The 27666-nt window shown below is 43.3% G+C and overlaps 1 protein-coding gene across 3 annotated transcripts; it reads right to left on the bottom strand.

Moving 5' to 3' along the window:
- Positions 1 to 72: 72 nt before the first annotated feature.
- EDDM13 (epididymal protein 13) lies at positions 73 to 27666 on the bottom strand. Of its 3 annotated transcripts, XM_070499595.1 has the most exons (10): positions 27268 to 27666; positions 24647 to 24686; positions 17128 to 17154; positions 14240 to 14293; positions 13788 to 13829; positions 9834 to 9860; positions 8992 to 9018; positions 3792 to 3916; positions 1944 to 1981; positions 73 to 399 (listed from the first exon to the last, which is right to left on the bottom strand). In XM_070499595.1, exons 3-10 carry the CDS (start codon positions 17150 to 17152, stop codon positions 375 to 377), a joined length of 363 nt encoding a protein of 120 aa, XP_070355696.1. In that variant the 5' UTR covers positions 17153 to 17154; positions 24647 to 24686; positions 27268 to 27666; the 3' UTR covers positions 73 to 374. The 3 variants fall into 3 exon arrangements, with proteins under 3 accessions (XP_070355696.1, XP_070355697.1, XP_044615220.2); XM_070499596.1 differs by lacking the exon at positions 14240 to 14293 and having other exon boundaries at positions 27268 to 27626; XM_044759285.2 differs by lacking the exons at positions 13788 to 13829; positions 14240 to 14293; positions 17128 to 17154; positions 24647 to 24686; positions 27268 to 27666 and adding an exon at positions 10196 to 10751.

The following is a 27666-nucleotide window of genomic DNA, read 5'->3' as shown; positions in this document are numbered from 1 at the left end:
ACGATTCTTGGCACTCATCACCCCACACCCTGTTAATTCTTGATGTTAGGTGAATGGAAGAACAGAGCATTTAGCCATTTCAACAAGCCTACATTTTATTATAGAAACAGTGGGGAAGAGTTGAAAAAGGCCTGGAAACGAAGTTGTAGGAGAAACCCCTGCACATGCTCACTCAGCCACTCTCTGGGACCATCTTCTCCCGGCCCTCAAGAGGCCTTCCCACCATGCCCCTTGGCAGACAGGTGTTAGTCCTCAGAGGACCTGATTAATTATCCTCCAACTTGGCAGTCCAGGGAGCAGAGAGGTTTCTTGGGAGGTGACACTACCTGGGAGATGAGGACTTGTGAAGGTTGCGCTGAGATGGAGCCGGTTGGCTAGAAAGAACAGCAGGGATCATCTCTAAGGAAGGGAAGAAAGAAGAGAGACTTGTATTTGCACATTGATTTACATCTTCATGCATTCTCAAACTCCTTGCCTTGCCCTCTGCATGACCTGCCCTAAGCCCACCTCCTCCTTCTGTCACCTTAGACCACATTCCTCACTCACTATGTTCTGCTCGCTCTGTCCCTCCAACCCACCAGGCTGTTCCACCACCTGGAACAGTCTTCCCTAGGTTTGAGCTGGGCTGGCTCTTCCGCATCACTCAGCACAGATGTCTCCTCCTCAGAGATGGGTTCTTCTGAACACCCAGTTGAACAAAGCTGCCCTCTCCAGTTCCTCTCTGGCACAGCACCCTGTCAGGCCTTCCAGGAAACTCATGTGATTGCTAGTTTACCCCCGCCCTCCCACTAAGGGGTGCACTCTGTGAGTGCAGGGACCTGCTCTGCCACAACCCAGCTGCATCCCCAGCCTAGCACACTGCAGCTGAATATATATGGCTTTCTCTGGGCACTAGAGTCCCAGGGATAGATCAGGCATACGTCTTGCTCCCAGAGGGGCCCATGGTCTAGGGCAAGAGTCTGCAAACTAGGGCCCAAGATCCATTCCAGCCTCCACCCCTTTTTGTATTTTTTTAAAAATTGAGGTAAAATCCATATAATGTAAAATTCACTGTTTAACAATTTTAACTAATGCAGGATCCATCGTAGAGTAGTTGCTCAATAAAAACTCGTTGAGTGAATTCCTCAATAAGTTAAGCATAGAATTAATCATATGACCCAGCAATTCCACTCTGAAGTGTGTACCCCAAAGAATTGGAAATAGGCATTCAAACAAAAATTTGCCCTCAAATGTTCATAGTATCACTAGTCAAAATAGTCAAAAAGTGGAAACAACTCAAATGTCCTTCAACTGATGAACGAATAAACAAAATGTGGCGTATCAATTCGATGGAATACTATTCAGCCATAAAAAAAGAATGAAGTACTGATCCATGCTACAACCCAGATGAACCTTAAAACTTTATACTAAGTGAATGAAGCCAGACACAAAAGGCCACATGGTGTATGATTCCATTTATATTAAATATCCAGAACAGGTAAATCCATAAAGAGAGAGAGTTGACTAGTGATTTCCAGGAGCTGGGAGGAGAGACTGCATATGGGTATAGCGTTTCCCTTTGGGGTGATAAAAATTGTCTGTAGCTAGATAGTGGTGATGGTCACACAACATTGCGAATGTATTAAATGTCACTAATGGTATATTTTATGTTATGTGTATTTTGCCACAACTTAAAAAAATCCAACATAAAAATTTTTGAGAGAATTTGTAAATGAATTCCTCCAACTCTCCACATCCCCATCATTTGTAACGTTCTTTATTAGCCATGTCAAGCGGAGGCTTGAGATCCAGGGTGATGACCTTGGGACCTTTCATATAATTCTGTGATTCTGTGATTGGAGTTTCCAAACCCACCCGGGGTTCGCTACTCAAACACTAGGCACTTGGGACCAAGCCCCCCCAGCCCAGCAGTGGTCGAAACCCCCTTCCCTACAGTAACATACCTGATGTCCACTTCTGTGTTGCAGTAGTGGCAGTAACACTTGGGAGGTTGACAAAGGGGTGAACCAGAAACAGAGAAAGAAAAGGTCGGGGTGAGGCAAGTCAACTTCCCTCCCTTTCCCCCCTCTCCTTCTTTCCTGCCCACCGCTCTCCTCCCTCCCTCCTGTTGTGAGTTACGGTGGTCTTACTGATCTATTCAGCCTCACTTCTCACGGCTCCCACCTTCTGCCCCATCTTCCAGCCAGTTCTCCCCATCCCCATATGTGACACCATCCTCTAACCTGGGGCTTCGCAACCTCGTCACTGCTGACATTTTAACCCGGATCATTCTTTGTTTGGGGGCTGTCGTATACAATATAGGATGTTTAGCAGCATGCCCGGCCTCTTCCCACTAAATGCCAGTAGCACCCCCTCCCCAGTTGTGACAACCAAAAATGTCTCCAGACACTGCTGAGTGTCCCCTGTGTGACAAAGTCACTCCCATTTGAGAACCACTGGTCTAACCAAGGGCGCAAGCCAAGCCTGGGGCTCATCTCCTTGGTCTCTCCATTTCCTCATCTCTCACACCCGATCTGTTAGCCCTTCTCCTTGTAGAACTGCTCTCAGGTCCTCCTCGTCTCCACTACCGTCACCGAATTGTCCTGTGCAGCCCACCTGGGCCTCCTTCTCTCAGTCTCTCTGCTTCCACTCTTGCCTCAATCCCAATTACTGTCTGCATACAGCACCCAGAGCGATCCTTTCATGCCTCAGATCAGATTGCTCATGACAGCTGTCCCGGGGCAATTCTCAAGGCAGGCTCCGCCGTCCAATATCGCCTTCCAGGTGAAGCAGCCCGCTGCCCTACACGCGCTGTGATACCCCCCTGATTTACTCCCTCTTCTGGGGCTCACTGCTTATTTTATTTCTGTCCCCCTGCTACTATCCCCTGAGCTCCGCAGGCCCAGGAACCCTGTGGGTTCTGTTCTCCTGAGTCTCCAGCATCTAGCATGGGGCCTGCTATGAGCATAAATATTTGAGGAGTGAATGCGTGGATGAATGAATCACACTGGCCATTTCAGGCAAGTAATGCTCCCATACCTCTCCCACACCTCTGCCCCCACGGTTCACTCTCGTACCTCTACTCCATGCCTATCCTCCCATGCCTCTACCCCTACACATCAACTCCCACGCCTCTCGGCTCACACCTCTACTCCATGCTCTACGCTCATGCCTCTCCTCCCACATCTCTACCCTCGTGCCTCTACTCTCATGCACATGGTGTTTCCTTTCCTGCAATGCTTTTTCCCCTTCTCCCCTTCAATTGGCTAATTCTGTGCCAGATGTAGTGGAAGTGGCATCTCTTTCAGGAAGCCTTCCATGAGTCCATCCTTTCCCTGGGCTGGGATAAGAGCCACCACCTCCTCCAGTAACACAGCCCCAGAGGTTTGCGTGAGTCCCACTTGGTGATCTGAACATCGTTTTTGATGCCTGTCTCCCTTACAAAATTATGACCTACTTGAAGGTAACATTCATCAGCAGCTCCAGCAAAACAGTAAATAGTGGAAGGAGAGAGAGATGGGGGGAGAAAGGGAAGGAGGGAATGAATGAGTGGTAGTGTTTCAGAGGAATCTCTGGGGTTTGCTAATGTGGAAGGAAGTGGCTTCTATCCAAGCCTGAGGATGGAGGGAGGGTTAGAGAGGAGGGGGGAGAGAAAGGGAGAGAAAGGAAGGAAGGAGAGGGGTTTTATTAGAAAGGGGCGTCTTCTCTCCTACACCTTTACTTGGTTGGCACTTCCTTCCCTCCCGCGCTACCCTTCTCTCTGCTCCCACTCCCCGCCACCTCCCTCCTTAGGGAACAAGGTTTTCTCTTACCCAGTCTCCTTTATTGTAGGACACGAACAAGAAGGTGAACATCATGTAGGCGCATTTCAACAAGCTCCACTTGTTCTTTTTCCTGGGTGGTTTCTTGGGGGGGATGGTAGTGGGGGGAAGCTTAACTGGGAAGAACGGGATGGAAATGAAGGCATGCCCCTCCCTGTCTAGAAGTTCCTGTCCTTCCTGAATCTCCATTCCCAGCATAGATCTCCCTTCTGAACTCCGCACTCACACCTCCACCTGCCTCCTGAATTGAAATTTTGGTTAATTGTGGTGGGTTCCCACACCTCTCCGCATCCCCAAGGCACCAGCCTCCTCAGCTCGCCTCTTGATCATCATTGTTTCAGCCCCCTGGTCCACACTTCCTCTCCCTCAAACCATCTCCCACCAGGGCACCAGGAGGATCTTTCTGACCCCCAGATGTGACCATGTCACCTCATCGTTTCAGACCAAATGTGGTACACGAATGTTGTTTTTACCTATCCAACATTCTTCCCTCTTCTTTTTTCATTTTGAATTTCTATGAACGTATTACATACAAAAAATTCAAATTTTTACACACAAACTCTTAAAATTATGTACAAAATGGAGACCGGACTTGAAAATTCCCTGAGCTGACAAAAGCATTTAAGCCACAGAAGGTAACCTAAGTCTAGCTTAATTTCATGAACATTATCGAAACTTAAGTTACTTCTTTTAAATGCCTCTGATCATCATAAAAGAAACTTGAGTCATCTTCCTAAAGTGGTAGAAGATGATCACTTTTAACTGATCCCACAGCTGTCTGGAAACCTCCGTTGTAATAACCAATCAGTGTGAAGGTTAAACAGCGTCCTCGTTTCCACCTTAGAAACCATCCGGGAGTCAGGCACCTGAGGTTGGTATCCGTTTTGAATCTTGAAAGCTCCCAGTTTGAGAACTGCTCTTATATGCACAATAAACTCTTACTTAATACTATTTTACTGATCTGGTGGTTTGAACTTCGCTATTTCTGGATTTTTGACAAACACACCTGTCTAAACAGACCTCAAATAAAAAAATAGAACATTATCAATGTAAAGGGTAATACAAATTGAAAAAGGAAAAAAAATTAATTTTCCCTGTCGAAAATTCGGGAATAGAACCCTGTCCCCTCTTCTTAGAGAATTTCCTTGAGAATATTTGTAGTTGTAAGTCCTTTCTCTGTCTCTTTGAAATGTATGCAAATCCTTCTTAAAAGCTACATACGCCTCCTGGCAGTTTCACAACGAGGGACGCCTTTCTCAAGGACCTTGGAGGCATCTCTTGAAATGTTAAACAGCCAGTTTAACTCCCTGTGGGCGGTCAGGAGCCTCACTTCTGTGGGCGTCTTTCTTCAAGTTACAAAACTACCTCCTGTCATAAATCTATGAGTTTATTTTTCCTTTGGATAAAATCAATTAGCTAGCACAGATGGTCACCCCTATTGCCAGGTGAATTTAGGTTGAACTCTGTATAATAAATAGTGCTGTCGAGTCCTCTTACTGGAGGGCTGGTTAGTGTTTATCTTGAGAACGTGTATGTAACGGGTTGGACCCACCTGGCTATAGAAAAAGAGATTTCTTTCTGTCTTTGCAATCTCTTGAGCGGATTGCCTGTGATGCGTATCAAATTCTGCTTTGACGCTGATTTAATAATAAAACTGTTTTCTCTCTCTCCTACCTTTGTGGAGAGGTTTTCTGGGTCAGAAGGAGATTTTGTTTTTAATCACATTTCACCTACACCAGCATAATATAACCCCCTCGGGTAGAACCTCCCAGTCAAAGGTATATCGTGAGTACACAATCACGTCTATAAAAATGAGAGTTTTCTTTCTTCCTTTGTGATCCTCGCGCCTTTTCATTCTTCTCCCTTCTCTGGGTAGGACTTGGGCTGGACAGAACATCCAGTACAGCGTGTGATAGGAATGGCAATAGCCAGAATCACTGATGAGCTCGAGGGAATGCTTCCAGTGTTTCAACACTAAGCAGATTATTCCTTGTAAGTTTTTGTAGACTCTCTTTATCATATTAGGACGTTCTCTCTATTCCTGATTTGCTGAGATTTTATTTTTTAATCATGAATGACTGTTGAATTTTACCATCTTCTTTTTCTGTATCTATTCAGATGATAATATGATTTTTCTCCTTTTTATATTGATAAGGTGGGAATTACATACATAGATTTTCATATATTAAACCATCTCTGCATTGTTGGAATAAACTCCACTTGGTCGTGACTTTTTAGAAAGTATATCGCCGAGTTGGGTTTGTTAACATTTAGTCTAGGATTTTGCTTCTATGTTTGTGGGAAAGATTAACCTAAAATTCTTCCTTCTCTATAATATCTGTCAGATCTTTCATCAAGGTTATTCTGGCCTCCAAACGAGTTGGAAAATGCCTGTTTTTCATTTTATGGAAGATTTTGTGTGTAGGATTGGTGTGATTTCTTCCTTAAATGTTTGGAAGAAATCACCATGAAAGCCGTTTGACCTTGGGAGATTTTTTTTTTGTGGAAAGGTTATTTAATTTCAGATTAAGTTTCTTTAATAGGTAGAGGACTATTCAGAATTCTATAACCATTTATTTCACTTTTGGTAATTTGTGTTTTCCTAGGGTTTTGTCCACATCATCTAAACTTTCCATTTTATTGGCATCAAGTTTTTCAAACTATCATCTTATTATTCTTTTAGTACCTGCAAGATCTATATGGTTCTCCCCTCTTTTCTCCTGATATTGGTCATTTGTTTCTCCTCTAATTTTTTTTCTTATCAGTAATGCTAGAGGTGAGTTAACTCTTTATCAATTTCAATGTCCCTCTTCATCTGTAGGAACACTTCTTGCCTTAGAACCTACCTTATCTGATGTTGGAATAACTTTGCCAGCTTCCTTTTAGTTAGCAGCTCATGGATATACTTTTTTATGATATAATTTCCATTATTTTTCTTTCAAATTTTCCATGTCCTCATCTATAAGGTGTGTCTCTGGTAAGCAGTAAATAGTTGGGTTTCATTGGTTTTTATTTAGTCTAACACTCTTGGTTTTTATTTGGAATAACAGATCTATTGAAATTCAGAGACATTGCTGATGTAGCTGGGTTTACAAATATCATCTTACTCTTTATTTCTAGTTGATGCATTTCTATTACGATCACTTTTTCTTTCTTGCCTTCTTTCCTACTGGTCAAATATTTTCATTATTCCATTTGAAGTACATTAGCTTATACATTACAAAGTCTTAAATCATTCCTTTAGTGGTTGACTTAGAGATTCTAATATGTATCCTCGACTTATTAGGATTTAATATAAATTATGTCTTTTACCACGTCCTTGTACAAGGCCAGGAAATTAGAATGCTCTAACATATTTGTACCCCAACCTGCCTTTTGTGTGTATCCTGCATTTTCTCTCTATATTTAATTCACACTAGATATTAGTATTACTGTTTAATGCATTGAATGTTCATCTCTATTTAACCACATGTTTACTTTCACATTGTTCTGTATTCCGTCCTCATTTCCATGCTTCCACATGAGATCATTTCCTTTCTGCAGGAAGAGTTTCCTACAGTATTTCATTCATTCAGGTCTGCTGGCAGCAAATCTGTCTTGATTTTTTTTTCTGAAAGCCTCTATTTTCCTTCATTTTTAAAGGATTTTTTTGGTTAGGTGCAGAATTCTTGATGAGCAGTTCTTTCAGCATTAAAAAAAAATCTCACTCCATCATCTTCTGGCTTTCATCACTTCTGTGGAAAGACAGCTGTCATTCTTCTTTGCTCTTTGGATGGTAAAGAATCTGTTATGGGTTGAATTGTGTCCCCCAAAAAGATTTGTCCAAGTCCTGACCCCCAGTACCTATGAATGTGACTTTATTTGGAAATAGGGTCTTTTCAGATGTAATCAAGTTAAGGTGAGGTCATACTGAATTAGAGTGGGCTCTAATCTCCTGACTAGTATCCTTATAAAAAGAGGAAAATTTGGACACAGAACACACAGGCAGGAGGCCATGTAACGACGGAGGCAGAGACGGGAGTGATGTATCTGCAAGCCGGGAATGTCAAAGATTGCCAGCAAACACCAGAAACTGGGAGAAGGCGAGAAGGCGAGGAAGGCTTCTCCCCTGGAGCCTCTGGAGGGAGCGTGACCCTGCCAACACCTTGGTTTCAGACTCTTAGCCTCCAAGCCTCCAGACGGTGAGACAATGACTTTCTGTTGTTTTAAGCAACCCAGTTTACAGTAATGTTGTTACGGCAGTCCCAGGAAATACATCCAGTCTTTGTTGTTTTGGGGGGGAATGGGGTTAGGATGGGGTTTAATTTTTTCCTCTCTATCTGTGGTTTTCAGACATTTGTGGCAGCATTCCTAGAAGTGATTTCCTATATATTTGTTCCCCTTGGGGTTCTCAGAACATTTAACATCTTCGCTGGATGGTTATTTTTATCAGATGCAAAATTCTTAGCCATTCACTCTTCAGATATTGTTTCAGCTTCACTCCCCCTTCCTTCTCCTTCTAAAATTCTACTTTCACCTACATCACAACTGTTCACTGTGTCTCATGTGTCTCTTGTGCTCTTGTCTGTATTTTCTACTCTTTTATTCATTGTGCTTCAGTTTGAATAAGTTCTCCTGACTTGTTTTCTAGCTCACTGATCGTGCTTTCTGCTGTGAAGCCCAGCTATTGAATTCTTAATTTCAGTTGTGTTTTCAATTCTAGAATTTCCATTTGATTAATTTTTTTTTTTTTACAAATTATAGTTCTCTGGTGAAACTATTCATCTGTTTTTGTGAACTTAATAATTATAGCTATTTTAAAGTGCTTGTCTCCAATATCTGGGTCACCTGGTGGCTTACTTCTATTGTCTGGATTTCTTTCTCTTGGTTTCAGCCATACAGTCCTGTCACTCAGGGCTGGCCTGGTAATTTCCAGAGGGAAGAGAAGTTTCAGTGCTCAGCAGAAGAAGCGACTGGGAAAAACAAAAACGTTTTCCACTCATACTTCAGTATGTTGGGTCTCCTTGATACCAACGGGCAGTACAAAGGGGAGGGTGGTCTGAAGCTTTGGGTGCCCTTTAGAAGTACATCTTCTCAGGTGCTGAAGCCCTGACCTGGTTCTTGAAATCTTCTCTTCTTAAGGCTTTCTCCTAACACAGACTGAAGGAACTCAGTGACCTCTAGATGGAAAAGGCATGAATCCACGACTCACCTTCTTCCTTGCAGCCATTTCTTTCTTCTAAAAATGAAGAAGGAGAAGGAGGAGGAAGAGGAAGATAGAAGAAAGGAAGAGTAGAAGGAAGGAGGAGAGAGGGAGGAATAACAAGGGGAAGAGGAGGAGGAGGAAAGAAAAGAAGAAGACGCATCATCAGTGAGTTATGGACACCAAATGGATGGACACCAAACTGTAAACAGTGCATCTGACTGTGTCAGAGGAGAGAGGAGACTATAACTGGCCTCCTTGCTGTACCGTTGATCCCAGGCACTCTCCTGCCTCATGGCCTTTGCACATTCTGTTCCCTCTGCCTGGAGCAAACTTTGCCCAGATGTACACATAACTGGCTCCCTCACTTCCTTCAAGTCTTTGCTCAAATGTCACTCTCCCTGGTCGCCCTTTAAAAACTCATCCACCTCTTCCACACTGCCTTTCCTTCTCCCTCACTCTATTATCTTCGTAGGGCTTAACATCCAGCAGACTTTTAACCTAATTCTTTATTTATTTATCTTCTTTCCCCTCTCATTAGAATTCAAGTTCCATCTGGGCACAGAGTTTTGTCTGGTCTGTTTCCTATTACATTCTCAGCACCTAGAACAGGATTTAACAGTATTTGTTGGATGAATGAAAAAAAACTCAGTATTTGTTGGATGAATGAAAAACAAAGTTAAACATTTATGATGCTAATGATGATGATGATAGAGAGTGTAAAGCTTGATGATATCTAAAGTCTCTTCCAACATTTAAAAAAAAAAAGAAAAGAAACTGATAGCTCTGTATTTCTGTGCACAGGAGCAAACACAGACAGAAGGTGGCACCAAACAGGAGTCTCCACTTACCGCTTAATGCCTGGAGGCTCATCAAACCTAAGGAAGACAACACACAAATTGAGTTGCAAACGGCAGTGTGATAAATCCCTCCAGATCCACATGTCAACAAGCTCACCCCAAGCTGCCTCTCCTCTGAAGACCCCTGCTGGATTCCCATTTTCTCATTGCCTCTCCCTTGGACATTGATTCATGTTGTACTATAACTATCTGTCTGTCTCCCCCATCAGACTATGATTTTACGTAGAAGTACAAGCAGATTAGATTCATCTTTGGGTTTCTACTCCCCTGCATGGTCCTGGCACATAAAAAATATTCTTGCCAAACAAGCTTCCCACCAAAATCCCAGGGCATGCATAGACTGAGATATTTACCTAGGATCTCTGATGTCACCCGTCCAGAAGGAAATGTGGTCCGGGAGGCAAGACCATGGTCAGGGTCGCAGACAAAGTCCAGAATGTTGAGTCCAATGGGCCATGAGAGTTGAGACCACAGTAGGAAAAAAATCACAAGATCAGAAGGCGGGAGATTGGGAGCGAAGGAAAGCAGAGCCCAGGTGGGTTGTGGTAAGCAGTTAGGACTTAGGGCAGTGACCCGGGGGAGACCGTTGAAAGCCCCATTGTATGGGTCCGAGAGGAAATCTAGTGGCTTAAAGGACTTGCATTGGACCACAGTTGGGTTGGGAAGGCAGCCACCACTCCTCCATGTGTGGAGTGTCACATGGTGATGTTGCAGGCACCTTACACACTTCAGACAAATAATGCTTCCTTTGTGAAGAAGTTGTGGGAGATACATAACCTAATTCATGAAAGGTGCTGTTTCCAGTGCCTGGCGCCTGGGAAACTCTTAATGCATGTCAGTCATTGTCGTCACTGTCTCCATAATAAAGTTGCCCATATCCATGACTTGAGGAGGGGGTTGGTTCCCATAGGACACCCCACCTTTTTGAAGGAGAAGGTAATACAGCTATTTTTTTTCCAGTCCCTGGGTTAAAAAAAAATTCTCTGAGAGATGATTCATGGTTAAGAATGGATCCCTTAGCAGAGATAAGAAAGGGAACAAGGCAGAGTGGGGGCAATTTGAAACAAAGATCTTACGCTTCAATACTGTTGAGATGCGAGCAGCAAGGAGGAGAAAATCCAGCGGGAGTTATCAGGCGCCGACAGAAGCAGAGAGGAAAGGATGAGAAAGGTGTTAATGCCTTCTTCCTAGCTTATCCCACCTGCTGGTTCTCAAAAGAGACCCTGCAAGGGAGGGAAATGGGAGCGTCTCCCAGATTTCATGGGATAGGTTGGGGGGGAGGGTGATTCTAGATACTTCTACTACACTGGTCTCCTTTGGAGACATATTTATCCACATGGTTGGAATCCCCAGGTACCCAGTTTCCTTGAGGATTCATCCCCCAGAAATTAGGAGGATTATCAGAAGAGGAACCCCTTAACCCATTTGTGTCTCGTTATCTCATTTCTCTCCTGAGGAGTCAGAAGAGAGAAAGCTTGAGGAAAGTGTAAGAGGACCTCTTGGGTCCTCCTTATTCAGTAGAGCCTCCCAACAAATACTCAAACTCAATACGTCTTTGTTTTCTGGGGCAGGTCCTTGGCTTTTGAGAATCTGATAAAATCTGGGGACCTTCTATGCATCTGAACTCACATGCCCAGTCATACCTGCAGCCCAAGACCCACCCGCATCCCAGACACACCCTCGCGATTTTCCACGCAATCTCAGGGGGCATGTGGACCCCTGAAGCTCATCCTGAGCCTTCTTCAGTGATGGGGGCAGTAGATTGAGACCTCTTTTAGCAGAAGGTTTCTCTCAACCTGGATCCTAAATTAAGAAGAACAGTCCAAAGATTCCCTTCTCTTCCCTGTTTTCTCTTCTTCCCAGCATCTGAAAACATCAAAGTTAACCACAGAAAAGGAAAAATAACTTACTTTTCACTGGAGGGTGCAGCAGAACCGGAAGTCAGGGAGTCAACATGGAAAAGAGTGAGTGAGAGACTAAAATCAAATTAACTCCCACCCCCCCATACATTCCGTTATTCCTTTACTAAATATTCTTAAAATTATTTCTAACTTTTTATTGTGTAATAATTACAGATTCACAAAATATTATAAAAATAGTGCAGAGGGGTCCTGTGTACTCATCACCCAGCGTCCCCCAGTGGTGGCATCTTGCATAACCATAGCATGTTGTCAAAACCGGTACATTGACATTAACTAGACTGTAAACTTTACTCAAATTTCACTAGTTTTTTCATGAACTCATTTTTTTTTTGGTACTTTATTAAATATTTACCTATCTGTGGTCTTAGAGAGGCTATTTTAAAATAATAAAAACATAATTGCTTTGCTTTATAAATGAAATACGGAGACTCCTACAGTCGCTGAGGGTGTCTAGGTTTAGAAGGTTCAAGCAATGACCCCAAACAGGTGGATACCACTGAGTCCCTGCCTCTCCAACTCAAGGGGAGAGTGGAAGCAGGAGTGGAGACTAAAGACTGGCGATTGAGGGGAAGCACCCCTTCCTTATTTGTCTATGCACATCGTAAATTATGATGGGCCCCACCTAAACAATCTGCCTGTTGAGTTGAAGTTGGTGGGTCCATATGTGCAGGTTTAGTGTGTACATGAATCATCACCTGGTAAGCCTGTTATAAACAGAGCCTCAAGCTCCACCCAGAAGTCGTGATTCCTTAGGTAGATCTGAGGTGGGATCTTAATTTTAAACAAAGACCCTGAGAGGCATTGTTCTGGCTCAGAGGTCAACAAACTTCTTTGTAAAGGGCCAGATAGTAACTATTTTAGGCTTTACAGGTCATAGGATCTCAGTCACAACTACTCAGCTCTGCCATTGTAGCATGAAAGCAGCCATGGATGATACATAAATGAATGGGTGTGGCTGGGTCTCAATAAAACTTTATTTACAAAAACAGGCAGTGGGCCAGGCTGTCGTTTGCCAGCTCCGGCTCTACTTCGGTCATTCCCAAACCATCTGAATCAAGTCACCTGAGAAACTTCGTGAAAGAACAGATTCCTAGACCCCACCCCTTGGCATTCTCAGGCAGAAGGTCTGGTTGGAACACAGAAATTCAGTAGTTTGTAAGTTTCTGATGATCAGCCGGTTCAGGGAACCACATCTTGTAACTCAGGCTCCATCCGTCTCACAGTGCCATTGTGAGAATTCAGTAATATAACAGAGGTACATGCTCCAATATTAATTCTCTTCAATTCCTTCCAATTAGCAAAATAACAAGCATTAGCAGTTGTAGGGGTCACTCTTTAAGAAACATTTGTGCAGCCGAACTGTGTGTTAGACATTTTTCTAGGTCATCGATGTAAACGATGGACAAGTCTTTGCCCTGGAGGGGCAGTAGAGAGGAAGACAGGGGTCCTTCTCCATCTCACCTGAGCTGGAGTGTATGTATGTGCGTGTATCTGCAGAGGACATTGTAACACCATCTTTCTTCCTTGAAATTTCCCCTCCACTCTCTAAAGGGCACACCCCTTTCTCTCCCAAGAACCACCACTTTTCCTTCTGGAAGGATGAATGGGGTAAGCTCCTTCTCATTGGAGCAATTTATACACCAAATAAGAGAGACATAGTTTTGACTCAGGGATATGATGAAGCTGGCTCGCCAGAGACAATTGTTAAATTTTCAGGAATTTTGTGAGCCAGCTGTGAAACCACTAATAGCCTGAAATCAGCCAGGATTAAAGTACTTATACTGTGGAAATTGACAATTGCTCCAAATCAGGGCTTCCTTCTCCACCCCTCCCCCACAGAGGTGGTTGCTAACCATCTACCAGCACACCGCAGTAGAGATTCTTCAGCGGAGTCTATTTGTACTGATTATGCTCCTGATCCCAGGCCAATGGCTAAATGCCAGGGCCTAGACCAACCCTTCCTAGAAACTTTTAAAGGTGTTTCAAGGCCCAGAGGGGGTTACAAGAATCTAATCTGAAGCACCCAAAGGACTGTCACAGTACTTACTTTCTTCTTCTGTCCTATCTGGAAGTGAGAATGCAGGCAGCCAGGTTCCAATGGAGGTGCAGAGGAGAGAGAGAAATCGGCATTAAGACTTGGGTCCCAGACACCACCAAGTAAGCGTCCCTGACCAGTCAGAAGAGAGCAGAGGCAGAAGTGCTACCGGAGATGAGGCAGATGAACACTCAGACTCCCTTATGCAGTCAGTCTTCCTCTCTAACGAATATTAATGGGGCACCTACGAGATGCAAGTTCTGGAGGACACATGGAAAGCAAAGCAGGCAAGGTCCCTGTGCTCAGGGAACATAATCCACCCAGGTCTAGTCAGAGAAGCAGGCAATAAAAGAGTCATAAATTGGGTACGGGCGGGATGAGTGTTTCTGGGTAAACCTGCAGGGTGCAGCGGGAACCTATAAGGGGCGGTGGTTGCTGACCTTGTTGGGGTGCTGGGGAAGGCATCTTGGAGGAATGGTCGCTCTGTCTGAGACCTGAAAGATGAGTAAGGGTTAGCCGGGTGAAGACATCTAGAAGGGGAGAGAGAAAAGCATCCCAGGCAGAGGGAACAGCGTAGGCATGGTCCTGGTGGGAAGGAGTCCAGAGCGTTGGAAGGACTGAGGGATTGTGCCCACCGTGGGGACACAAAAGCAGAAGATGACGGTGGCACAGGAATGTCCAGAGCTAGATGACACAGAGCCATGCAGGTAATTGTAAAGTACTCAGATTTCATGCTGAGCACAACAGAGCATCGTTGAAAGGTTTGGACCTGTGTCCGAATCCCAGCTCAGTGCCTTACCAGCTTTGGTAACTTACCCCACCTCTTTGTGCCCCAGTTTCCTTATCATAAAAGCGGAATTATAACAGGATGACCAACCATCCTGGTTTGCCTGGGACTGAAGGCGTTCCCAGGATGAGAGAGTTTTAATGCTAAAGCTGGGAATGTCGTGGGCAAATGGGGTCACTCTACATTGTCGTGGCATCTACCCCTCTCAGGGGGCTTATGGGGATTAAAGGAAACAATACAAGCAAAGCCTTGAAAACACACTGGAGTTTTTAAGGCGCCTAGTGAAATTTATGTTAGTTGCCGCTTTGTCTTGGAAGCTCTGCTTCTTTCCGGGCCTCAGTTTCCCCATCATTGAGTCAGATGATCTCCAGCCCCCTGAGCCTATGACTTTTGCCTCATCCACCCTCAACTCCAGGTTGACAGTTTTAGGTCTTAGGTTATTATGCCTAATAATGGCTACATTACATTGATCATTGGCTTCACAGCCACTTTACCTGTGGAATAAGAAGCACACTTTGCTTTTTATAAAATCCAACTGCCTTCCAAGGAGGGAGGTTCTCGTTCACAGAGGACTGACGTTTATGGGGTGGGTGGATTTTTGACGGGTAGGAGTCAGAAAGAGCTGAATTATTCAGCTTGTTAGAAGGAGGAGGACTTGGAGCTCCACAGGCAATGTAGGGGGAAGAAAAGGGGAGAAGAGGAGGCGAGAGAGCAGAGCTGCTGAGACAGAAGAAAGCCGTCTACTCAAGGCTGTGACTATTCTTGACATGGTAATCTTCATCAATTGTAGATCTGAGCAGATTTCTCATGGGAAGTGATGAAGGAGAGTTCTGCTTCCAGGTTAATGAGAAAACAGAGAAAGCATACAGTTGTTTAACAATCAGGTGGAGAGAAATGAGAATTATCTTCCAAGTAGCAGAAATTGTGGAGGACTTTGGACTCCAGAATCCACGGAATGGCGGGGTGTGGGGAGCTGAGCCAACTTTTACAGGCTCCCTCATACTTGAGTTTTTCATATATTTTAATTAACATCACAAGCACCCAGTAGAGTGCATATTACTAGCCCTACTTTGTGGGGAAATAAAACAGACTTGTCCCTGGTCACATATGCTGGTAAAGAATGGAGCTGGGTTGAAAGTCCAGGCACATGTGTTTCCAGAAGCCCAGCTCACATTCCCTCTGCTGAGATCTCTGGATCCAGGCATCTCCTATGTAGTGGGATATGAAGCCTTGGTGATGGCTGAGAGGATCTCAGGTGGACACAGATTGGGTCCCAACTCCCACATGGTGGGAAAGTTATTCCCTTTACAGTTCTCTTCAGACCAGAGGGAAAGTCTCAAAATGATGCTAACTTGTCTATAACACCTCTCTAAGGCTCACTAATCTTCTTTTCTACCAAAGAGAGAGCAGCCTTCAGATGAAGAGTCTCAGCAGAAACCAGTATTGCATCATAGTTGACTAACATTTTATTTTCTTTATATTTATTATTATAGTTGTCTTCTCCTTATAACAAACTGGCTTTCCACCAACTCAAGTGGTATAAAGTTTCTTTTTCAAGCTTATCTATGTGAGTGAAAACTGAGTCCATTTAAAGAAAAATAAAAATGATTGTATTGGTAGCACATAGATGTGGCAGGAACTCCTACTGATCGATCTCTGTCTCTGTGAAAAGTGGGGACCCATTTTGTTCAGCCATCCCATCCTCGAAAGTCATAAACTTAGGTAATACCCTGTGTTGTTGAAGGTGTGGGGAAATGAGCATTCTTGTAGCCTGTTTACAGGACTGTAAATTTGTTAAACCTCTGTCCAAATTTAAAATGCTTATGCCCTTTGACGCAGCTATCTCCCTTTTAAGAATTTATCTTACAGATAGGTATACACAAAAATGAGAAATGCAACGATTGTACAGGGATGTTCGTTGTAGCGTTGTTTGCAATGGCGTAAAAACAGACTGAGACAAAACTGAATTCAAAATAAATTAGAGAAAAATGGAACATCCATGAATAGGAGACCCATTAACTTATATGAGTATGCATGAAATATTATTCAGGTATTTGAAAGAAGGAGGTAAAGTTCCATTGCTGAAATGCATAATATTTTTAACTCAAAAAGTTGAGGATATGCGTGACTATTTCTTGTGAGAATATGCAAGAGACTAGTAATGGTGTCTGTTTCCAGACAGTAAAACTGGGGATGGGACGAAGAGGAAGATTTTGGCTGTCATTTTATGTTTCCTCAACTTTTCCCATGTGCATATACTATTTTTATAACTTAAATAATCTACAGCATAATAATTATTAGGTAAAATTCTGGCTGTAATGTTATACAGTGATAGAGATTTCTGTTACCTCAAAACTCAAAGAAACCAAAGAGGATCGGATACTATGTGAATGGTTCTTCCAAAGTAAATCAAGAAAAAATAAATGAAATAAAATATTTATTTTAAGTCAAAAAGTAAAGACAGAAATGACTGCCTAAGTCTGCTTTAGCTTGTAGACAAGAGAAAAGAAACACCAGGAAGGATGCAGTCCTCACACTTACCATCCAGGGACAACCTGCTCATCATACCTGAAGAGGAAGAAGACATACCACGTGATGTGTAAATGCAGCAGAAAGAAATATTCCTAATTGACGGATGTCCCAGTTCCACAGATTTGACAAACTCTCTCATTAGGGCAGTATGGCCACAATTTTTCAGGCATGATTTAGGATTCCCTCAATATTCCCACCATCCCTTTTCCAAGCCCCATCATCACCAGTGGGCATGACTTGTCTCTAATCTAATTTAATTCCTGTTTATTTGTCTCTGCTCTCCACCAGCCTCTGAGTTCCTAAAGAGTGAGCATATCTGATCCATCTTTGTGTTTCCATCACCAAGCACATATTAGATGCTCAGAAATTCTTGCTCAAAGTTTCCCTGCGAAAGTTCACAGTCTAAGGGCATCAGAGATGTGGTAAGGTGTTTACCTAGGATTCCTGATGGCAACCCATCCAGAAGAAGAGCCAGCATGGTGGTCACGGATGCAGATGTGGCACCGAATGGTGGGATCACAGAGATGAAGCCATGAGTAGAAAACCAAAAACAAGATCAGATGTTGGGAGCTGGGAACAGGCTGGGAAGTAGAGTCCACAACGGGTTGTGGTGAGCAGTTGGGGACTAAAGTACAGAACCCTGTGAGATTATTGGGCTCCCCTTTGCATTTGGTGTTGGGAAAAGCTTAAGTGAGCTGGGAAACCTCATGGACCATTCTTCAGTCATGCGAGGAAGAGAGGAAGGAACGACGCTTTACTAACTCTAGAAAGAGGTGCCAAACTCTTCACTCCTACTGACCTCACACTAACCATGTCAGATGAGAGAGCTGTCTCCCTGTTGCCTATGAGGAGAGCCGAAGCTCCAAGAAGTTACATAATTTGCCGTGAGTGAAAGGGCAAGAATTCAGACTCAGATCTCTCTGACCCTGTAAACCTTCCATTTCTTCATCCTTAAAATAGAATATTAATACCCATCATAAGATTGGGATTAGGCTTCCTACAAACTGAGGAATTCTACTAAGTCAGTTAGTGGAAATTCCTTTATTTATGTAGCTCACAAAACCATCCTCCACATCACTTAAAGTCATCGGGTAATAAATCTAACTTGTCACTGGGAATATTGATGTGGAGGCTAAATGGCTGATATCCGGGCTGTACATTTTACTAACTGGGTGATCTTGGGCTGGTCACTGAACTCTCCATGCCTCTGAAAAATGAAGACATTATCTCTCATTTGGAACTGTGGTGATAACGAAGGAAGAGAATGCATATGGAGTACTTAGCCTAATTCCTGGCCAAAGGTAAACATTCAGTAAATGTTATAAATAGTAATATGAGGTAAGTAATAATAATAGTTATTATTATTATCATCATTGCATCCTTACTTAGGGATGATTGGTGTATGTGTGCATGTGTGTATAGTGGAAGGGGTTGTGAGAAGAAGAGAGAACTGTTGAACCTGGTTTTCTTTTCTTTCTTTTTTTTTTTTTTGCTGAGGAAGATTAGTCCTGAGCTAACATCTGTTGCCAATCTTCCTCTTTCTGTATGTGAGCCACCACGACAGCATGTTGACTGACAGACGAGTAGTGTAGCTCTGCTCCCAGGAACCAAACCTGGGCCACTGAAGTGGAGCACACCAAACTTAACCACTAGGACACCAGGTCTGGCCTGAACCTGAGTTGAAAGGTGTTTCACATCTGTGACTTGCATTTGACTGCATGAAGTAGGCACACAGAGGTGGACAAGTTTGTCCAACCAGGAAGGGGCAGATGGGCTCTGAATACAGGATGACTAATGCTGAGCCACTACCCTTTTTGTGGGTCATTATCTCACTTCTTGACTTAGCCTCCTACCTCCCCAACTTGCAAACTCAATCATAAAGCTGTGATCTCATTTCACTAAACTTGTTCCAGATTGCCATCTGTTACGAAATGAATGTGTCCCCCCAAACTTCATACGTGGAAGTCCTATGTGATGGTATTTTGAGGTGGGGCCTTCCGGAAGTAATCAGATTTAGATGAGGTCATGAGGGTGGGGTTCCATAATGGGAGTAGCATCCTATATATAAGAAGAAGAAGAGAGACCACAGCTCTCTCTCCCCACCATGTGAGGACACAGCAAGAAGGTAGATGTCTACAAGCCAAATAGTGGGCCCTCACCAGGAACTGAATCTGCTGACATCTTAATCTTGGACTTCCAGCCTCCAGAACTGTGAGAAATAAATGTCTGTTGTTTAAGCCCCTGGTCTGTGGTGTTTTGATATAGCAGCCCAAACCTACTAAGGCACCATCTATAGGAATTATTGAATACAGAGATCGTGGTGGCTTTTTCTACCTGATCTCAGAAAGCGGAGATGGAAATCAATGTGTTTGTCCAAATATGAGATCTCACATAGACCTGAATTTAGCTTTCTGACCTGATGACTTTCCTTTAGTCATATGTGAACCACGAAAATGCACTGAATTTCTGGGCAACTGCTTTTTTGCGGGGGGAGAGGGGGGCAATGCTTTGTTTTCGTCAAGATATTCCAGTACTTGATTTTTTACATTTCTAAATTAGAAGCTTGGCTCTAGGCAGCCAGGAGCAGAAAGACCCCATTGAAGTTCTACAGAAATTATCTCTGTTGGACAAAGGCAATCAGAACCAAAAGAGAGAGAGATGGAATGAGAGTCTTACCTTTCAGCACTGTTGACATGCAAGCAGCAGGAAGGAGAGGGCCAATGGTGGCCGGTGGAGATCATTTTCCCAATAAAGTTTCAGAGAAAATACGGAATGAAATTAAGTTATCCTTTCTACCTCATTGCATCCCATAGGTCCCAAGATAGGATAGGGAACCAGAATGAGAAGCCATGACCCGTTCTAAGAGCCCTGGACCCCTTTGGAGACACGTGTATCCTAGAAGTCAAGAAACCCCAGGGATACCTGTTGCCTGGGGCATCCACCCCTCCCTGCACCTGAGTTTAGGGAGGTTGGCAGATGGAGGGTGTCCATAACAACCAATTGTCATCTCCATTTCTCAACTGGAGACCAGGGTGGTTAATACTTGGAAAAGAGGGAGGTTTTATCCACTCTGCACCATATTTTTCCCGTCTAAAATCTACCAATGAATACACACAATCCAACCCAATCCAGTTGTACATTTTAGAGAAGAAGGTAACTGATCCAACTGAAAATCTGATCCAAGCTATGAAGTCCATATTCCCAGAAAACCACACAGGTTCTGTCTCTCATGTACCCAGTTTTACACGAGATTACAGAGGCTCGTTGACCTCCCCAAAGTCCAACCAGTTGTCCCCAGGGATCCGCAGATTCTGGGTTCAGAGCCCATGCTCGAATTGAGAGCATGTCTCTGAGCTGCCCCTGGTTGAACATGATGGTCAGCACTTTCTCCTCTCCCTCTCGCCCCTTCCTTCTCTGGGTTGGAGAGCTTCCTAGTCATGTAGGGAGAAGGAAGTAGGACTTACATTTGACTGGAAGAGGCAACAGAACCAGGAGTCAGTGAATTGACATGGAAAAGAAAAGCAAGAAAGAGAGCAGGATTAATACTGATATTATCCACTTCGGTTAATTTCCACGCGCATTTCTTTATTCCTTCGTCTCCCTGCCTATTGTTATACAGGGAGGGGTTTCATGAGAGGCTATTTGTATGTGGTTTGTCATATATGATTAGACAAGGACCAAACAGCTTGATAACACTGTATTGGCAAGGCTATTGGGAATCCTTCTTTAACATTACAGCTTTATAAACGAATCCTACAGATAAATTATACATATATATATAAAATTGTATGATATATTTGTATAATACATTATATTAATTACATATTATATAATTATTATTAATTGTATAATTAATTTAATTGTGTATAATATAATGTAATATATATCTGTAGGATTCCCTTCTGAAACTATATGTATGTATATATATGTATCCCACTGTGTGATATTATATAAGATTATTTTTCTCTGAAACACCGTATGAAATTGTGAACTATTGGAAACAGCCTGAATGCCCATCAACAGTGACTGGTGAAATAAATTATGGACGTCTACACAAGAAATATTATGCAGCCATTAAGAAAAAGCTTGAGGACATGCGGTGATCTTTGAGATGTATTGTTAGGTGAAAAAAGCAAGATGCATGCAGAACAGTGTGTCTAATGTGCTGCCTTTTGTGTAAAAATAGAAACAGGAAGACTATGACTATATCATTACACATTTGCTTCTACTTGCATAAACCATCTATCTCTGGGAGGTTCTGTAAGAAACAGGAAATATTGGGCGCATTTGGGGAGGGGAAAGGGTGAACAGCCTGGGAAAGAAATTTTTTACAGTATAAATTTGAGAACATTTGAATTTTGAACCTTAGAAATCTGATTTTAAATGAAAATAAAATATTTTCAATTAAAATAACATATTGTAAATTAAATATTTAATTATTAACTTAAATACTATTAGATGTTAATGTAATTGGTATTTTAAATTATTAATTTAAATATTAATAAAACAGTAATTTAACATGAAAATAATATTTTTAATTAAAACAGCACAATATTTTAAATTAAAACAAAAATGCGTGAATCGTGAGATGTTTGCATTCATCAAGGTTTAATGTGTTCATTTTTTTGAGGTGTGCAGCAGAGTGGTCTGATATATTTGTATCTACTGCAAAATGACTAACACAATAAAATTAGTTAACACATCCCTCACCTCACATAGTTTGAAATTTTTTTTTTAAGATCTTTCACTTTTTGAATACAGGAGGGAGCTAGCACAGGCTAGCTTTTTAGGTATAAATATTCCAAAGCCTTTTCTGAGGGCATTTTGATTTACCTGGTCTGGTGTGGGGAGTAAATATTTAAAAAGCTTCCCAAGTGATTGTGAAGAAGCGTGAGGATCCAGAGCTCTGGCCATCTCAGACCCCACCTGGGACATTTACTATTGTGAGAATTAAATGTCGTAAAACATTTTAAATCCATGGGTCACGTACATGCTTGATTAACATTGGTTCCCTTCTCTCCTTTCAATCTGAAGTAATAACATTGACTTACATTTGCATGGCGCTTTTGTATTTTACAAAGCCCTTCCCATCTATTTAGCCCTATGGGACACTGGGACTTTCCCTAGGCTGTGGGAATAAGCAGATCCCTAAAATACAGTCCCTGCCTTCTAGGAACTTAGTCTTGGAGTCCAGTAAGGATGGGAGAGAGAGAGATCCTTTCTCCTCCCATCCGACACGGAACAGCAGCTCTCAGCTGTCCGTGCACCATCGGGGGTCCCTGAGACAGGAGGGGGTCTGTGTGCTCCTCCCTTTCCTAACTCCTTATCTGTATGAGACTGGATTGTCATCATTTGCTTCATCCAAAACAACATATCACAACAAATTGAATGTAGAAGCATAAATGAGAATCCAGCTGTTTTTTTAGTTAAACCAGACATTGGAGAGATTTGCAAAAAAGTAAAATAATAACTCCCTTCTCACTAAACAGTTTTTGGTTTGGAAAAAATAGTAGTTTCATTAAAATATTTTATTTGTGTTAATGTGCAATGTGTTTATTATCACTATTTTTTAAATGAAGTAATAAATATTTGAATAACAGCTTTATGGAGATATAATTCATTCAACACACAAGTCACGCATTTCAGTGGTTTCTAATATGTCACAAAGTTGTACAACCACCACCACATCAATTTTAGGACATTTAATCACCCCCAAAAAGAAACTATAGAGTCTTCAGCCATCACTCCTCTACTCCCTCAGCCCCACCCCACAGCCCCTGGGGACCACTGATCTATATTTTGCCTCTACGGATTTGCCTATTCTGGATATTTCGTATAAATGGAACAAGATAATAGGTGGTCCTGTGTGACTGGCGTCTTTCGCTTGGCATAATGTTTTCCAGGTTCGTCCACGTTGCAGCCCGTGTCAGTACTTCATTTCTTTTTGTAGCTGAATAATATTCCTTTGTGTGGATATGCCGCACTTCGTTTATCTATTCATCAATTGATAGAGATTTGGGTTGTTTCCACTTTTTGAAACAATTTATGAAAAATGCTGGTGTGAACATTTGTGTATAGGTTTTGGTGTGGACTTATGCTTTCAGTTCTCTTGGGTAGGACTGAAATTGCTGGGTCATATGGTAACTCGATGTTCAACATTTTGAAGAACTACCACACTGTTTTCCAAATCAGCTGAACCATTTTACCCTCCGACCAACAGTATAAAAGGGTTCCAATTGCTCCACACCTCGCCAACACTTGTTATCATCTGTCCTTTTTTTTTCAGGGAAATAGTCATCCTGAGCTAACATCTGTTGCCAATCTTCCTTTTTTTCCTCCCCATAGCCCCAGAGCATGATTGTGTATCTTAGTTGTAAGTCGTTCTAGTTCCTCCCTGTGAGCTGCCGCCATAGTGTGGCAACTGACATGCAGGTGGTATGGTTCTGCACCTGGGAAATGAACCCGGGCCACCCGAGTGGTAAGCGCAGAACTTTAACCACTAGGCCGTCAGGGCTGTCTTTCATCTGTCTTTTTGGTCATAGCCATCCTAGTGGGTGTGAAGTGGGATCTCATTGAGATTTGATTTGTGTTTTCCTGATTGCTAAAGATGTTGAGAATCTTTTCATGTGCTTTTTGCTTTATTTGTATAAATAAATATTATTAAATTAAAATTTTTAAATTTCTACTAAGATAAACAACAATAGAAATAACCTACATTTAAAAAACAAAGCTGTTTGTGGGGCCTGCCCTGTGGCTGAGTTGTTCAAGTTCCACGCGCTCCGCTTTGGTGGCCTGGGTTGGCAGGTTCAGATCCTGGGTGCAGACTTACTCCACTCGTCACCCATGCTGTGGAGGCATCCCACATACAAAGTGGAGGAAGATTGGCATGGATGTTAGCTCAGAGCTAATCTTCCTCAAACAAAAATAAGAGGAGGATTGGCAATGGATGTTAGCTCAAGGGGAATCTCCCTCACACACACAAAAAAGAGGGGGGCCAGCCCAGTGGTGTAGTGGTTAATTTCATGTGCTCTGCTTCAGTGGCCCCGGGGTTCACAGGTTTGGATCCCAGGTGCGGACCTAGCACCGCTCATCAAGCCACACTGTGGTGGCATCTCACATAAAATAGAGGAAGATTGTCATAGATATTAGCCCAGCGACAATCTTCCTCAAGCAAAAAGAGGAAGATTGGCAACAGATGTTAACTCAGGGCCAATCTTACTCACCCCCCAAAAAAAGTCTCTTTGGGGTCCTCAACAATTTTTAAGAGTGTGCAAGGATCCTAAGACTATAAAGTTTGAGAACCACCAGCTAGAGTGAGTGTGGGTCATGCCAGGGTGTTACCCTAGTGGAAATATCCCCACCATTCTTCTTCCTGATAAGAGTTCTCCATTAGCCTATTAAAGCTCTCTTCCCCAGACAAAAGGATGAAGGAGGGGGCAGCTCTTTCAGTCCCACCTTTCCCCAGAATTTCATGAGGGGTCTTATGATTTAAATGAATCTGCAAGGAGCTAGCCATGGGAATATAAACTTGGGGTTTTCACAGTTCTTACTTTTTTCTTCAATTGCGACTGGAGGCAAAAGTGTCAGTCATCAGATCCCAACAGGAGCAGGAAGCAGGCAGCAGGGAGAGAATTCAGCATTAGACTCAGATCATGGCAATGACTGAGGAGATCAGAGCTGGAAGTGTCATTGGAGATCAGCTAGCTCACCCACTGTTTGTACTGATAAATCTACTAGGGTCCATCCATCTGTCCATCCGTCCATCCATCCATCCTCCAGCCAATCATCCATCCATCCACCCACCCACCCACCCATCCATTTATCCATCCATCCATCCACCCATCAATGCATTCATCCTTCATCCATCCGTCCATCCATCCATCCATCACTTCACCCAACCAACATTCATTTGGCACATAACTCTGGTCACTGGCCTATGCTTGATGTTGAGTATGCAGATGAATTAGGCTCAATCCCCACTCTGTAAGCATTTGCAAGACTGTGTGGGGAGAGAGATGCTGGTATAGGAGTAAACAAGACATCCCACACTCTACTATCATGGAACTTGTGACCTATAGATGTCTTGAACATCTTACAGGTTGTCCAAACTTAGCATGTCCAAAAAGTCACCACCCTCCCACCCATCAAAAACCAATCCATTATTTTTTGTTAACAAAATAAATATCCATGAGTTCACATTGATAAACATGAATCTTGAGTAAACAAATAGAGCAGAAGCCTCAGCTCTTCCTTACAGAAGAATTCCAACCAATACATGTAAAAGGAATAAGAGAAATAGAAAATCACCACTGTGCAAGCACTACAGGAATCCTTTCTGCAGGCAAGAGTCACAGACTGATGCTAAAACTGGTGGGTAAACATTTGAAGAGAAACAGGATATTTGCATGGTCTCTAAGTACCTCCCTCAGGATATTTATTAATGAAAATGGGGAAAATAGAAACTGAACGGTGGAGAAGTCCAGCAGACACCACCTTCTAAGTGATGAGACACAGCAACCTCACGTAATCCCAGGCAAAATGCCCGGAGAAGGGTGTAGCACCACCTCTGGGGTTCTCCTGCAAAGATGCACCACCTCAATGTAATTGTGAGAAAATGTCAGACAAACTCAAATCGAGAGACATTCTGCAGAATATACAACCAGGAAAGATTGACGGACTTCGGTCGCAAGTTCTAAGGACTAATCACCAGAGTAAGGAGTTGTGACCGGATCCTCAACCAGAAAAAGGATGTTCGTGGAAAAACTAGTGAAACTCTCATAAGGTCTATAATTTAGTTAGCCTTTTTTTTGCTGATGTTAAGGTCTTGGTTTTGATCACTGTACAACCGTTAGGTAGGACTGCAACATTAAGGGAAATTGGGAACTCTGACTATTTTTGTGACTTTTCTGTAAGTTTAAAATTACTTCAAAATGAAATTTGAAACATCGGCGGCTCTACAGAATTTTGCCATCTCAGTTAAGGGAAGCCTCGATCACCTGGTTCCAAAACAGAAAAAAATTATGAGTCTTTCTCCACTCCTCTCTTTCCCTCCAGCGCTCAGTCCTGCGAACTCTTTCTCCTAAATGCCTCTTCACCTTCCACTCATCTTACCTCCCCAGATGATGGCAGTGATCTCCTGACTGGTGTTCTTGCTTCTGCTCTGGTTCCTGCCCAATCTATTCTTCACCCAAAGGCAAGACTGATTGTCTAACTACACACACACCTCTGAATATCACACTCCCTTGCTGAAAACCCTTTAACATCTTCCTTTTGCATTTATGAATATTCAAAATCCCTGATAAGACCCACAAGACCCTGTGTGTTCTGGCTTCTGCCTCCTCTCTATTCTTACTTGTAACAATCCCCACCTGCTATGCCCCTCACCCTGTCCAACGTGCTGCAGATACACTGGCTTCTCTCAGACCCATGAAGGGACCCAGTGCCTTCCTGTCCCAGGACCTTTGCATGTGCAACTCCCCCACCCAGATTTGTCTCCCCTAACGATTTCACTGGCTAGCTCCTACTTCTCATCAGGGTCTTGCCTCAAACATCACTTCTCCAGGGAGGCCTTCTCTAAATCGCCACACTAGGATGTGTTTATTTGTGTGACCTGATAATTCCATGAAGATGGGACCGTGTCTGTCTTTTTCAGCCACTGCATTCCCAGCATCGAGCACATGGGACAAACCAGGAACTCAATGTCAGCTTTGGACAAGACTCAAGTCCTCTTCACAATATATGGTGTCTTTCTATTATAAGGATCTGGGGTCTCTCTAGAAATCTTTCTCCTAATAATGTTGACCTCCAGGCACCATACAAACACAGCAGTCCTTACACTGGTGATTCTTCGGATGACCATTGGCCAGATGAGGACAGTGAGGCTTACAGAGGAAATGTCTCCCCCCAAAGTCACAAAGAGTCCATGAGAATATCAGGATGCAGACACACGTCTGTCTCTCAGGGCAGAGGCTCCGGTACCCAGGACTCACACCCCCACCATCTCCACCAAGAGAAAGGAGATGAGAATGTCCAAACCTGAAGCAAGAAGGAGTCTGGTTAGACTTCCGGAGGCCCTATCTGAAGCCAGCCAACAGGAGCCTCCCCATCATCAGAAGTGGAGGGGGCACCAGCAGTGGGTGTGGACATTACCTTCCCGGGGGATGCAGGCTTCTGCCAGGCCCAGGAAAAGCAGAATCAGCAGCGACATCTTCAGAAACAGCTCCGATCTGCCCATAGTGGGGCCGGATAGTCCAGGACAAACAGGACTCAGCTCGTCCACTGTTCTCCCAAACTCCAAGGGCCCAGCCAACTGCCCACACGTGTCCTCCAGCTGGCCTGGAGGCTGGCAGGTGCCTGGGCCTGTGCCCACGCCACCAGGTGCTGACACTGGAACTGCTTCTTCCCGCCCGCATCTGATTATTTATCTTAAAGCAGCATTTTAGAACAACTTCACGCTGATCACGATGCCTGTCATCCTATGAGCCACGGGCCAAATCCTGGTTTTGCACAGCCCACGAGCTAAGGGTGTTGTTTTACATTTTTAAGGGG

Source organism: Equus asinus, chromosome 26 (assembly GCF_041296235.1).
Source record: "Equus asinus isolate D_3611 breed Donkey chromosome 26, EquAss-T2T_v2, whole genome shotgun sequence".
Taxonomy (NCBI): Eukaryota; Metazoa; Chordata; class Mammalia; order Perissodactyla; family Equidae; genus Equus; species Equus asinus.
Note: the sequence above shows the minus strand (reverse complement) of the source record. Positions and strands in the feature narration are given on the sequence as shown.